The 14,274-nt window shown below is 39.3% G+C and overlaps 1 protein-coding gene across 1 annotated transcript in view; it reads left to right on the top strand.

Moving 5' to 3' along the window:
- RTF1 (RTF1 homolog, Paf1/RNA polymerase II complex component) overlaps window positions 1-14,274 on the top strand; it is a 29,118-nt gene that overhangs the window by 7,083 nt on the left and 7,761 nt on the right. Inside the window, exons 3-9 of the mRNA XM_084521017.1 lie at window positions 4,650-4,797; window positions 6,297-6,501; window positions 9,146-9,260; window positions 10,785-10,896; window positions 11,750-11,885; window positions 12,399-12,576; window positions 13,530-13,612. Of these exons, the coding sequence (XP_084377143.1) occupies window positions 4,650-4,797; window positions 6,297-6,501; window positions 9,146-9,260; window positions 10,785-10,896; window positions 11,750-11,885; window positions 12,399-12,576; window positions 13,530-13,612 (977 nt within the window). The remainder of the gene's footprint in view (window positions 1-4,649; window positions 4,798-6,296; window positions 6,502-9,145; window positions 9,261-10,784; window positions 10,897-11,749; window positions 11,886-12,398; window positions 12,577-13,529; window positions 13,613-14,274) is intronic.

The following is a 14,274-nucleotide window of genomic DNA, read 5'->3' as shown; positions in this document are numbered from 1 at the left end:
ATTGCCGGACTGTTGTCATTGTGGAGTTGTTTGAGGCCCCCTGAATGACAGGTGCAGGCTGAAAGGCAAGAGAAGTAATGGGGGTTTTCTATTCACTTTTTGGTTTTAACAATAGTTGCAGAGAGCATTTTCTTCCTTGTAGTTCTTGGAATTCTCCAGAGATCTCCCTGCTTTGAGAAGCCCTGAAGACAGTAACTGCTGCTGTATCGTAACATCTCAGCTGTCTGCTGTTGTCTGCAGGCTGGAAATGCAGTGTGATGGCTTGCATGGAGGACTGCCTTTTTTTTCTTCAGGTATAAATGGAGAAGAACAGATAAGAGTTCGTAAGCTGGGCTAACGCTAGGTACTTTCCCACACATAAGCTGTTGTGTTGTCATGGCGTGTAAGTTTATCTGGCCAAGAAAGGAACATGTTGGTAAGGGATCTGTTTCGTTTTGAAGTTAGGGCTTATAATTTGCCCTTTATAAAAGATGTATCTAGGAGGGAAAAATACAGCAAGGACAGGCTGGTGATATCAGTTGTGCACCTCTGCTCAGTTTGATGTAAAAAGCAGGGAGAATACCTGCTTGCAAAAGAAAACTTCAGTGGATAATACATCTGGGTACTGTGTGAATAGAAGAGAATAGTGACTATCTGAGCAGCATCAGTAAAAACACTACTGCATTCAGGCTACTGTACTGTCAGAGCTCACTTTTTTTTCCCTCACCTCGATCTCATTTCATCTCCCTAGTGGAAATGTGTTCTAGGTTTGCTGAACTATAAATGATTTTCCTCAGTCATCTTGTGTAGTTGCTTTTGTAGAAGCTAACTACTAAATCCAGTGGATTTCTAATGGCATTTTGTTATTGACAGTCCATTCTGGGTACTGTGGCTTGACTTGGACAACTTGGGGAAATATGTGAGTGATTAGCACTGTGAACCTTTGAAGCAGGAGGAGAAACTGAAATGTTTTCTGGCTGCTTCCTGCGACTGAGCCATAATGTTCTGTTGTTGAGTTGTGCTGAACAATAAGCAGAAAGCAATGTTACAGCACACTTCTGCCTAGGTTTATTGACTTGCTGTGTCTGGAACCATGGAGGGTTCCAGCTGGTGGCCGTGGAGGCAGTGGTGACCAGAGGGGCTGTGCAAAGAGGTATGGCTGTGGACAGCATGTGAGGAGCGTTGACTGGCTCTGCCTGATCAGAGCATAGAAGAAGGAGCCTGGAGAAGCTGCAGCAGAGGACAGATTTTTGGAAACTATGGTTACTGTTTGCTGTTTGAGATGGAGGGAAGAGAAGCAGAACAACCAAATGCTGCCGACTCTTAGCTGGGTGTGCATTTTTACTTGATGTTACATGTGAACGTGTGGCTGCCTTTCTGATCTCTGCAGGTGTGCCTAGAGCATGAGGAAGGGGCTCAGGACTTTGGTTTGGGCTGCAAGCTGCCAAGCAGCTCATGGCTTTCCTGTACTGCTTTTTCTTCTTATTTCCTCCTCACACCCCCTGACCTGCTAAACTTTGCTATCTCTTCCTCTGATGTAAGAAGAAACTTGGTGTTGGCTAGTCCTATGCTGAATAACACTGAGTGGCCACTCAGTATCCAAATGACAACTGATGGTTCCCGAGTCTGCAGAGCAAACTGTGAGCCTAAAAGAGCCCTTGCACCGAGTACGTCCTGGTTTAGGTGACTTATTTGTCCTCAAGTTTTGATCAATCCTTCTTTTTGTCCTGTAGTGGTTGCAGGAATAACCAGGCATTCATGAAAGACCGGGGTAGCTGAAAAGCCCCTGAAGTGTCTGAGGCAGTTGAGGAAGAACTTGGCTTTATGGCAGCACTGAAACTGGCAGGTTTTGTGACTTGTTATTGTAACTTGAAAGATGCAGTTGTCACTTGCACAGCAAGTTAGTGTAATCTCCAGGGTCTAATAGAAACCAAAGTGAAAATTCCTAGGTGAGGACAGATTTCTTGATGTTGCTCAGAAGTTGACACCCAGTTTTCTCTTCAGTTCCATCTCTTAGGCCCTGAGGTCTCTCCACAAGCCTGCTTGTGAGTCGAAGGCTGAGAACAGCACTCTGTAATGCGTGTATCTACAGCTATTAAACATTTTCTTAACTACTGAAGTCCTGCTGTTTCCATCTGATCTTAACTTCTTTCATCTCAGCATGACCTCTCAAGGTCTTGATATATCTGTGTGCGTATAATATGGCTTTCTGTGTGCTTTTATTTTTACTTGCTAAAGAGCAAACTATAAGTCAGTGTTGGAACACTAAAAAAGTGACAGAGCTCTGGGAAAGAAGCACCTCTGCATCCCTTGTTCAGAGGGCTCTGCTCCTCCCTAATGAATGCTCAGTCTCACTTTCTCACTCTTGTGTTTTCATCGGTCTGCTAACAGTAGGTGAGCTGTTGAACTAATAGTCAAAATGCACTTATCCTAGTCCTAGGAGGTGATTCCATGATGTTGGGATCTGAGCGTGTTTGCGTTGTGTACAAGCTTGGTCTTCATTGATTTACTTGGGCATGATTGACCAGGAGAATTATTGGCAATACTGGGGAAGCCAGGCAGCAGCACTGGAACACCGAACAAGTGAAACCTGAATATGGGAGCCAGTAAAGACTTAAATGCAAGCTTAGGCTGATATAAAGCCAGATGCTTTGTGATCAGAGTTTCTCACCTGTCCTGTGGAGCATAATGGATTGGGGAACAGATTGCAATCAAAGGCTCACCACTAGGTAGCTCTGCTTTTACCACAGAAAAGAGAACTGCTTGCTCTTTGGCAGATAAATTTGAATGCATGTCTGACACTTAGAGGTGATGATGACGTCTGGAGGGGAAGACGTACGAGGAACGGCTGAGGTCACTGGGCCTGTTCAGCCTGGAGAAGAGGAGGCTGAGGGGAGACCTCATCACAGTCTACAACTTCCTCGTAAGGGGGTGTCGAGAGGCAGGAGACCTTTTCTCCATTAACACCAGTGACAGGACCCGCGGGAACGGGGTTAAGCTGAGGCAGGAGAAATTTAGGCTGGACGTCAGGAGGGGGTTCTTCACAGAGAGGGTGGTTGCACACTGGAACAGGCTCCCCAGGGAAGTGGTCACTGCACCGAGCCTGTCTGAATTTAAGAAGAGATTGGACTGTGAACTAAGGCACATGGTCTGAACTTTTGGGTAGACCTGTGCGGTGTCAAGAGTTGGACTGGATGATCCTTAAGGGTCCCTTCCAACTCAGGATATTCTATGATTCTATGATGAAGTGAGCGCTAATATGGACGGTACAAAGCCAGTTGTGAGTGTAATCAAAAGCTAGGAAATTCTACGGGTGCTAAGAGATGAGGTGGTAGCTTCTGGGTTGAGTTTTATTTGGAGAACCCCAAGGTTCAAAACAATCTAAAGGTGGTGCATCTTCAGAAAATAGTAGTCAAAGGTGATGGAGCCTGAGGTTTGTATGCAACAGAGGTCAAATGTAAAGAATTTCTTTTAACTAAACTATTCTTCAGTGCAAGATTTCAGTAATGCAAAAGAATCTTTGCTTATTTAAATTATGATTTTTTTATAATTTTCTTGGGGGGGGGGGGAGTAGACTGCCTGCTTGAACAGGTGATGTGCATGAAGGGTGAGAGTAATATACAGGTATGAAGAAGATAACATTCAAAGTAGTTCACTTCAGAATAAATACCTTATCCCTGAAGAGGGAATCTAGGCTCCCCCTAGAAGAATTTCTAGAAGTAGTGAGGTGCAAAATATTGTAAAGCCTTAAAATCATGCATAAATAGTCTTTACTGCTTCTGTTCCCTTCTGGCTTTACCCAGGTGGTTAGGACAATGGAAAAATATAACTAGGAATTGCATGGTAAAGTGAATACTGCCTCCTCTCCTGGGACTCTGGTGTTTAAAGTTGATGCCTGTGCATATGTGCTGGCATAAAGTCTGAACTTGGAAATTGCAGCCTAAATTGCAGATGTGATGTTAAGACAAAATTAGAATTAAGCCTAGACTTTTTTTTTCCTAACTGTGATTCTGATTTGATTATTGACTTGTGCGCTGTACATAAGGTGCAGAAGGTGGCAGTACTGTCTGTGAATGAGTATCCTACTGGTTTGTTGCATTAAGGATTACACAGGTACTGTGAACTCCTGCCAAAACTGAGATTTATGAAAAACTCATGCAATTGGTGTGCATTCATGTAATCTAAATTTTGCCCTTCAGTGAACTAATTTTGGAAACACATTTGTTGCTTCTTCCATTTCACAGTATTTAACTGAAAATAGCCTTTACAAATACAGTTAGACTCCTATTATTTAAGTTGTTTTCTTAGGAAAACGTTTTCAGTAATTTCTTTCCCCAGTGGATATTGCAGACTGAACTCTGAAGTCTTCATTGTTTTCAAAAGGACTCTTCTGCCAACTTATGGGTTGCAGGGCTAATTTATATTAAAAAAAAAAAAAAAAAAAAAAAAACACAACAACAAAAAGCCACCATAAAATGCTTTCATTTAACAAGTTACCTGTTGGCATTTTTTTTTCCTTTTTGTGTGATTGATTTGTTGCTGTCAAGTATCAGACTGTTTTTCAGTCATTTTTACTCCAATGTTTTTGGGGAGGGAGGAAAGAGTGATAGTTCTGTCTCATGATCTCTTTCTTGTTTTTTTTTGTTTGTTTGTGTATTTTTACCTTGCAGTGGACTGTTGGAGGTTCTAAAAACAAGAAAAAGGGAAAAGCGGGTAAGGCAGAGAAGAAAGGAGCCATGAAGAAACAGACAAACAAAGCTGCCTCTTCAGGCAGCTCAGATAAAGACAGCTCAGCTGAGAGCTCAGCACCTGAAGAGGGTAAGATAACACCTCTGCACCTACTTAGAGCATAATTCCAAGTGAAGTTACCTCTTTGCACACACTGAAGAGTAAAAGTAAATGGTTATGTTAAAGACTACCCTCAGAGAGCTTTCTTTGTGTTCCTGGTAGTCTGGATGACTTGAACTTGCCACGGCTTGAAGTACGTATAATGTAATTCCACATTGCATTGCTGTAAGTGCACCATTAAAAAAGCACTGCCAAATACTGCTTCAACTGAAGAGTGTACAACATACTTGATTACTTGACTTTCTCCTGGAGAATTCTCTTCTTATTTCAAGCTTGTACCATCTGTAGTTTGGGTAGCATTTTCTTCTGATTGATGTATTTTGCCTTCCCAAAATTGTGACAGCAAGGAGAAAGGTGTATGATACATAATGCAAATAAGAGCTTATCTTACGTTTTCTCTGAATCAGAATACTTGCACGCTTATACTGAAATTGAAGAAGAGAAATCATGACAACTGTCATTTTTTTTTTTACGTGACTGCTGAATCTGTTCCTATGCTAGGCAGACTTCCTGTGTTCTTTCATGTTTTTATCGTGGCTATGACAGTTTGCAGGTGGTTAGTTACGATTTCAGTTGATACTAAAAAGTAAAGTTAAGACTGTAAGATCCTTCACATGCTTTAAGTATATTAATATTAAGCACAGTGGAGACAGACCAATGCATGATGTGACTGAACCTGTACCTATAAGCACATGTAATCAAAGCTGTTGACAGAGTAAGGTTACAAAGCGGGAAGTTTCCAGAAATACTGAGGCTTGAATGAAAGCAGAGGAAAGAATTGTAGTAACTGTTTGCTTTTGGGATTTGGTGTAATGCGGTTGATTAGGTGAGATAATCAAAGTGTTTGGACTTGGATCAAGTTTAAAGGTGGTGTTACCCAATATTGTTGGGGACTCAGCTGTTCCGTGTGTAAATGGGGAGGACTTCTTAGCGTGATGGAGCTAGCATCGTGACTTTGCCAGTTACAAGAGTAGTGTTTTTTAACTTCATCTTGTGATGTAGCAATTCATATTGTTGCAGTCTTCAAATGACAAATTTTGGCTCCTCAAGTTGTTATAAAATAAGGAATATTGGTGGTGTTTTGTACTGGCATTTGAGGTGCACATATGCACTTAAAAGTTATGGGTGTCCAAGCAACTGCTAAGTGATGTAAGTATGTAGGCATAGAACTCTAACCTCCAGACCTTAACACTAAACAAAAAAGCTCCTAGAATCTTTTTGTTCTACTAAGAGTTTTTACTTAACATTTTCTAATGTTTCTTTTTAACTACTTGTTTCATTATTTTTTGTAGCAGGTATGTCTTTCAGTACTAAAGTGTTTTGTAGGTTTAATTTTCATGATACGCATACTTTTAGGATAGAAAAAGACAAGCACAGAATTCATTCTCAATACCCTTTGCTAACATGCTGCACTGAAGTGGTTGGGCTTTGCCCCAGCTGAATTTCACTGTCTTGTGACTTTGTTTTAGGAGAGGTGTCTGACTCAGAAAGCAACAGCTCCTCATCTAGCTCGGATTCAGATTCTTCATCTGAAGATGAGGAATTCCATGATGGCTATGGAGAAGATCTTATGGGAGATGAAGAAGACCGGGCTCGATTGGAACAAATGACAGAGAAGGAGAGAGAGCAGGAACTGTTTAACCGGATAGAGAAGAGAGAAGTGCTAAAGAGAAGGTAAATTTGTCTGTCGGTATTTGATAGTAAACTCATACAGGGTGTACTGTAAACAGCTCTGAATTAAATCCTTTGCAATGTACTGCTCAGTTAAACAGCTGAAACTAAATGCAACACTAACAGTGATATATAACATATTCTGTGTATTTCATATTGTACAAAATGTGTATTTTCTCATTTCTATGAAGTAGACATGGAACTCTAACTCAAATTTCTGTTTCTGTGACTTGCAGACGGCCTATTTAAATGTTGATTGTTGTTTTTTTAACGGGGTGGGGGCAGAAAAATGGGGGAAAACAGCTAGGCAACACATCAGACTGCAAGCAGTGGAGTCTGACTAACGTTTGCATAATGTCAAATTGTAAAGCAAAGAAACTTTGTGTGTTCATGTGAAATTGCTGTTCCCCGCATTGTTTTTCATAGTTATTGCTGTATAGGAAACTGAGATGGAAGTGTCCAGTGTTCTAGGATAAATATTCTCCAGCTGAATGCTTGTTCTATTTCTCTACAGACATCTTTTCTTTATTCTTAATTTGGACTTTGCTGTATGGAGACTGTGCTGACTGGGCTCTCGTGTTTGGGGTTCAAGCATTCAGCATGCTAAAGCAAATGATGTTTCATGGTAGATTTTCATATCAATTGTCCTTAAGGCTAGTTTAGAAGTGTGTAACAGAAATCCTGCATGTTCTAGGAAATGTCTGTTTCTGGAAATTTCTTAGGTGTTGAATGGGTGCGGTTGCCAACTACTGTTCTAGCTGTGTATATACCATTTTAGACACTAGGTGTCTAAACAGAATCAGTAGGACTGCTTTCTCTTCTGTCTTTTCTGTATTGGCCATCAGATGCTGATACTTTAGAAATAGACAAAGCATAAGGCGCGTAAGAGCTTTGGCAATTTTTCAAAAGACAGTGGTGAAGCACGGAATAGTTTTAGGGTTTACCTCTTTGTGGATATGAAATTGGTTGGAAGACTAATAGAAAAGAGAGGGATGTTGGAAGAAGAGTGAGTGGTGTTGGACGTCATATTCAAGGGGTCATTTGTGGATTTCTACCATAGGTGTTGTAGTTTTATTTGTTACTATAATATTGCCCTGTCAGGCAGTTTCCTTGTAGTATTTTTTCCTCCCCATACATCTAACAAAAGATTTGGTGAAACTGGGGCAAGTCTGGGCCAATTTCTTCCCTCTTCAATGACTTCTTTCTATTAGTTGCTGAGAAATTTCCCTAGAGGACTAACATCTGTTATGTGAATCAAGCCAGTACAATTAACTACTCATTTGTCTAAACCATAGCTAAAGCACTGTCTAAATATGCTTCTAATACTACTTTCAGCTTCTTCTCTAGTCTGCTGCCCTCCTCAAAGGGATTAAAATAGGTGAAAGGTTGGACCTAAATCAGGTAAAAGGCCACCGCTTCTCTGATTCTCATTCATAGGTCCATGGTAACAGAATATTTTGGTTTTAAGATGACCACTGGAGAAAACTTGATACAAATGAGCTAAACAATTTAAGCCTGAGTTTCTGATTTAATCTTAAACAAGTTTGTCCTGTTCTGTGTAAAGGAGTTGGCAGGTAGAAATAAATGGAGGCTGGGAATGACAGCAATTTCACTTTTTATAAGTTGAATCTTTCAAAATGCTGCCTATATATATGTCTTCCTGGCAGTTTATTGGGATTACAGCAGACTTTGTATGTGGTACGATGCCTGTGCCCTGTGTGTTATGCTTCATGTTTAAGGCATAAAAGGGCAACAATCTCATCTGGCACTTCAGTTTCTTGTCTACAAAATCCAGTTGTAAAGGACTGAAAGGAATGCACCATGTAATGTGCATGTGGATAACACATTTGAAATTTCAGTTACTGGAAGATAAGTGGTTTTTGTTTGTGTTTGATTGTTTGGTTTGCTGCTTTTTTTTTTGGTGTTAGTTCACGTGCACACTTCGCTAAAGCAACATCCCATCCATGCTGCAGTAGAATCTGTCATAGGACGGTTCCAGTGGAATCACTATTTTTCTGAATACAGGGGCTGAAAATGAGATTTCAGGATGACAAGTTTAGGGAAGTTAGAAATGGAAGTGCTTAAATCACAGAAAGAAACTTCCTGAGCCTGATGGAATGTGCTGTAGCAGCTGAAGGAGTACTCACTATGACTTCTTTTTCTTATTCAGACCAAAGCCAGTAGAAAGATCAAGTTTAAACAGGAAAAAGCTAGCATAATAATGGTTTTAAAGAACCAAGTTTTTAGCTGTTAAGATTCAAGTTACATGAAATAGCCAAATGTTTTTATAGTTGGAGGCAGCATGCAGTGATCGTTCTCCTGGCAAAGATAAAGTATGGGTTGGATTCTGGGGATTCTGTTACGTGATCTTCCCAGCCCTTCAGGTTAGCTCTCGCCTTTGGTAAGCCTGCATCTTTCTGTGGTCAGCTTCTCTTTATATTATCTTGCTTGAGGAAGGGAGGAGATAGAGATGGGGAGTGGGGAACAGCATAAAAACCATCATTCCTAGCAGTGGAAGTGTTCCTTGAGGTTTACTAACCATATAAGATAGCATAAATTGTTCACATAGCATCTGAGTGGTATTTTGCTCACTCAGGGAGGGAGTGTTCTCTCATGTACTCTTTTTGTTTCAAATATCTGCTAATAGGTTTGAAATCAAGAAGAAACTAAAAACGGCAAAAAAGAAAGAAAAGAAAGAGAAAAAGAAAAAGCAAGAGGAAGAGCAGGAGAAGAAAAAACTCACACAGATACAAGAATCCCAGGTAGGAAATGAAACTGCCTGTAGTAATAAACTCTTTTTTCCCTTGGCAGCAGGGGAAGGGATGCTGCCTCTCCTTACCCCTGCCATTTTACCTTTAATGTCATACAGCAAGGTAAGCAGGTCAGAATTTGGTTCATTTAGATGCTTGAGCTATCTTTAGCCTTTCAGTTGATTTAAAGAGATTAACATCTTTGGCCTGCTGTGGAATGCACTGATAACTTAATGGAAAATGCAAAACAAAGAAGTAGTTGTGACTACATCTAAAGTTCTTGGGACGAGACCTGTTATGTGGTCTGATTTTTTTTGCATGCAGGCTTTTCTACAAGTCAAGGTTTGAGAGAGCAGGCCAGAAATTTCTCAGCTTTTTAAATGATGTGTGAAGGCAAAGCTCGAATGCTAAGGAAGTAATTATAAGAAGTAATACTAAGTAGTAATTCTATAGTTTTTCCATCTGTAGCATAAAGGGGACGATTGCTTTTTTGGGGGAGGGGCTGGGGGGTGGGTTGAGGCCTGTGTAATTGAACTATACTTTCAAATAGCTGAGTTTCTAAGTTGAGATCCCACCCTTAACTTAAAAAGTCTGGGCAGTTACACTCCCAGAATAGGATGGGATTCATCTTGCCTAACTTGCAGTCAACGAACTAGTTGTTTGCATTTGTCACTTGTCTCTGTGCAACAGAGGAGGACATCTCCAGAGGGCAATTCGGCGTACATTATTTTCTAGTGAAATAGGAGTTTAACACTTAAATAAGGTTGGATAAGATGAATTTTCCTTCAGGCACATATTAGGTAGAATGAGTCTCATCTCTGGGCACCTCTTAGCTCCACATATGTATGTGCATATATATGTACACACGTATAATCCATATATATGTATACATAGTATGTAGTGCATGTGCACACATACAGATCTAAATATAAAACCATTGTGTGCAGGGTTCTTTTACGGTGCCTTACAGAAACGACTTGACTTAAATGACTGCATCCTATACTCATTATAGAAGCTGCATTCTGTGTTACTTGCTTTTATTGACAGACCTGTAAGAAATGGAAAATATTAGAAGACTTGCATTGTTTCTGATTTTAGTACTCTTAACAGATGTTTTGTCTTCAGGAAAGACAAAAGAAGTGCATTGGCCTTGCAGAAGTAGTAGTCAGTGAGACTAACGTTTATCCAATTTTTCTTCATGATTTATTAGTTATGGAATTAGTTCAATTTCGTTTCTCTAGTCCTTTTTAATTATCTTAAGGAGGAGTTTGGGGACTAAAACTTGGTGGCAGAAATGTTGAGGAATAAATGTTTATTATTTTTGATACAAAATACAAAAAAGAAATATGCTTCAGATCAATTTCCCCTTCTCTAGACTATGAAAAAACAAACTTCAAAAAAGCCCCACAGTTTTAAAATTGAGTTTGTTGTTAGCTTCCATTTTAAGTTTTCAAGGTCTGCAAACAAGCTGTTCTAATTCATTTCAATTTATGAATTGCACTTCAATGTGGAGTGACTTTCTGTGCGTGTTTTTAGGTCATGTCACATAACAAAGAGCGGCGATCAAAGCGGGATGAGAAACTAGATAAGAAGTCTCAGGCAATGGAAGAGCTAAAAGCAGAAAGAGAGAAAAGGAAGAACAGAACAGGTATGAAGGCTTGTTGCATTAACTATTAATTTTTGAGACCTTATTACAATATTTTGAGTGCTACTATCTGTTCCTAACTAATGTAGTAATCCTGCGTCTTGGATGAATGAACTCCTTCTCTGCATCTTCCTTGGTCTTTTGACCAACGTAATTACCTAGGAAATTACTTGGCACCTTTGGCTCTTTATTCATATTGTTTTCCCCTGTGCGGAATGGTCTGAGAACAAAGCAAACTTTCTTAGTAGTCCACTGAATGGCACTTACTAAGTTATATCTAGTTCATGTGTTTGAATTGGCTGCTTAGCTTCTCTTATTTAATCTCTGAATAATCCAAACCATGTTTATTGTACTTAAGCTATTTTGTATACATTTGATTATTTTTTCACTGGCATGTCATCTTGTCCTTCTTGCCATGGACTTTTAACATGACCTATTTTGTTTTACTGCTGGGTTTTAATTGTGGTCCACCCCAAATATTATACACAGGAAAAAAGTCTCATAACAAAAATGTGTTCAATCAAGATAGTTTTAACTTGTATATATTCAATTCTTATGCCTATCTTGTATGGCACATGCAGTTGTGTTGGGAGGCAGAAGATAAATATAACTGAGATCTAAGATGCATTTAAATTATTTTAGTTTCTCAGTTTGAATATATATAATGGCATTCTTAGCCTATCAGTGACTTTAATCATGTGGCACTTAGCTGTCAGTTTTATATTTGATATATCTGTTTTACTGCTGCTTTCTAAAATTCTTTAATCAATGAGGTTTCATCTCTAAAAGAAAGCTTTCATCAAAAAAAAAAAAATCACACCTTGCTTTTCCTTGTTCTCTCTCCTCCCTTCCCCAGCTGAATTACTTGCAAAAAAACAGCCATTAAAAACTAGTGAAGTATACTCTGACGATGAAGAGGAGGAAGAGGATGACAAGTCTAGTGAGAAAAGTGATCGCTCATCCAGATCGTCATCCTCTGATGAAGAGGAAGAGTAAGTAGTAAATGCTGGACTGTGATTATTGAGTGCGTTCATTAACACAGGTAATTACCTTATGTAGGTACATACTACTGTGATACTACTTTAGAGAATTGATTGGGAGCAGATCAGTGTGTCTAAGGTGTTGCCTTGAGCCCCATTTACACTGTTTACAGATTTGTGTAGTCCTATAGTTCAGCAGCTACAGAACCCTGGCATATTAGCAGATAAGAAAGATATGCTGACTTATTTTAAAGCATTAGCTTATAAGCTGCCTTGGTGGCAGCTAATAAGTCTGTTTTGTGGTAGCAGAGGTAGTGGGTAACAAGTGTAGTCACTAGGACTTAGTATTCCTTAAGAAAAGTTTAATGCGAGATTCATATATCTATGGTCAACTAGAGTGTGGTGAATTACTTCTTTTACTAGTAATTTTATTAAGTAGAATTTACGCAGCATCTCGCTCAGGGCTCCTTTTTGAAAAAATAGAGGCATAATCATCCTTCGTCCTTCTCAACTTTACCAAATCAGGAAAGAAGAAATTCCTCCTAAATCCCAGCCAGTGTCCTTGCCTGAAGAACTGAACCGAGTACGGTTATCACGACACAAGCTGGAACGCTGGTGTCATATGCCCTTCTTTGCCAAGACAGTCACTGGTTGCTTTGTCCGAATTGGTATTGGAAATCACAACAGCAAACCTGTTTATCGGGTGAGTTCAGTTCCAAAGGATTTAGTTCTTTTTCTGTAATACAGTATTTGCAGCTTAGCATAAACTGTGGTACCTATGGTTGCTTGGGTGGTTAATGTAAAAAAAAAAAAAAAAATTAAACGTTTATAACCAGAAAGCATAATTGGTGCAGGAGTAGTGGAGACTGCATTAAAGGTAAATAAATCAATGGGACCAATGAGGCCAGTAAATTGTTTCCAAGTTTTCACCTTTAAATCAAACTAATTGATGACAAGACATATACATGTGTGTATGTACAATGAGCATGGAGCACTAACAAAGCCTGTTCTTTCAGCTTTGGTTCATGCTGTCTTATCTCTTCATTTGTATTGCAAACTAGAGTTCAGGACTCTGTTTGACTAAGTAAGGATGAGTAAGAGTCATTCCTTATTTCTGGGAATATTCCCAAGTTATTGTGTGGTCTCAGTTCTCACTTTACAAAGGGTTTCTAGTACATCAGTGAGCTGCAGAATAGAAGGTGATTTAGAACACAGTTTTGTTTTTCTGCTTCATTGCTCCAACTGCACAATCATAGGATGCAATAATATCATCTAAAATCGCATTAAAATGGTCCCCAGAAGGGCTGCATTTAGTATGTGGATAGCTATGGTGTATTTCATTTAGAACACTCAATTAACCCTAGTTTAGTTTCCTGTAAAGAAAACAGGAAGGTGCACATCATTTGGCTAGAAGTTAGACTGAAAAGATACAAAAATGCATCAAGCTTTTTATAGAGCCTTCCAACTGGAAGGTGATACATGATGAGCTGATTCAGTACCTGATAATGTACACTGAAAAGTACTGCTTTCTTTGATATAGTTAGAATTGTTGATAAGAATAAGGTTTTTGATGTCTAGTGAAAAGGCTTAAATGTGTCAGGTATGTTCTAGGAACACACACACAAAAACCTCTTGCATCCTTTCTTTTGCATCTAGGTTGCTGAAATAACTGGTGTGGTAGAGACCGCAAAGGTTTACCAACTTGGTGGTACCCGGACAAACAAAGGACTACAGTTGCGGTAAGAAACCAAAGTAACCGTCATCAGTTCATGAATCAGTGTCCTTATAGCATTCAGTGCTCCCTGGGTGGTTTGGAGATGAGAGCTAAAAAAACAAATCGGGCGGTGCAATGACTCTTACTGTTAAGATGCTTTTTTTTGTGGTTTTATTGCTTGTTTTCTAACACGTATGCATAATTAAATCATAAAAAATCTCATGCAGGGACTTGTGTTTGTGTTGACAGCCGATCAGTTTATTTGCACTAGTAACCCATGATTGCTCATATAGGCCTATTGAACTTTGCCATATTCTTTCCTATGTTTTCATATGTTTTCACCACCATTGCTATAATCAGGTTTTAGAAATATGCTTCATTCAAAAGGCATACATGATGAGGTCTGGTGTATGTGTTACGACAGAAATAGTACTTTGTAGGGAAGAAGCTGAATACAGTATAATATTTCTCAGTTGTTCTTACAGCCCTTATAAGGATTGTGTGATGAGGTTTAACAGTTCCAATACAAAACATCCTGGTAAGATAGGTCAAGAAGATATTAACCATTTGGGAGAAACATAAGTATGTGGAGAATAGATGTGGGTGCACATGTGGAGTAACAAAAAAAAGTCTTATCTAAATCCATCATGACGTAGAATAGCTTTTTAGGCTACCTCAGGAGAGAGC

The sequence above is a fragment of the Aythya ferina genome, assembly GCF_964211825.1.
Source record: "Aythya ferina genome assembly, chromosome: 5".
In the NCBI taxonomy this organism is placed as follows: Eukaryota; Metazoa; Chordata; class Aves; order Anseriformes; family Anatidae; genus Aythya; species Aythya ferina.
Note: the sequence above shows the minus strand (reverse complement) of the source record. Positions and strands in the feature narration are given on the sequence as shown.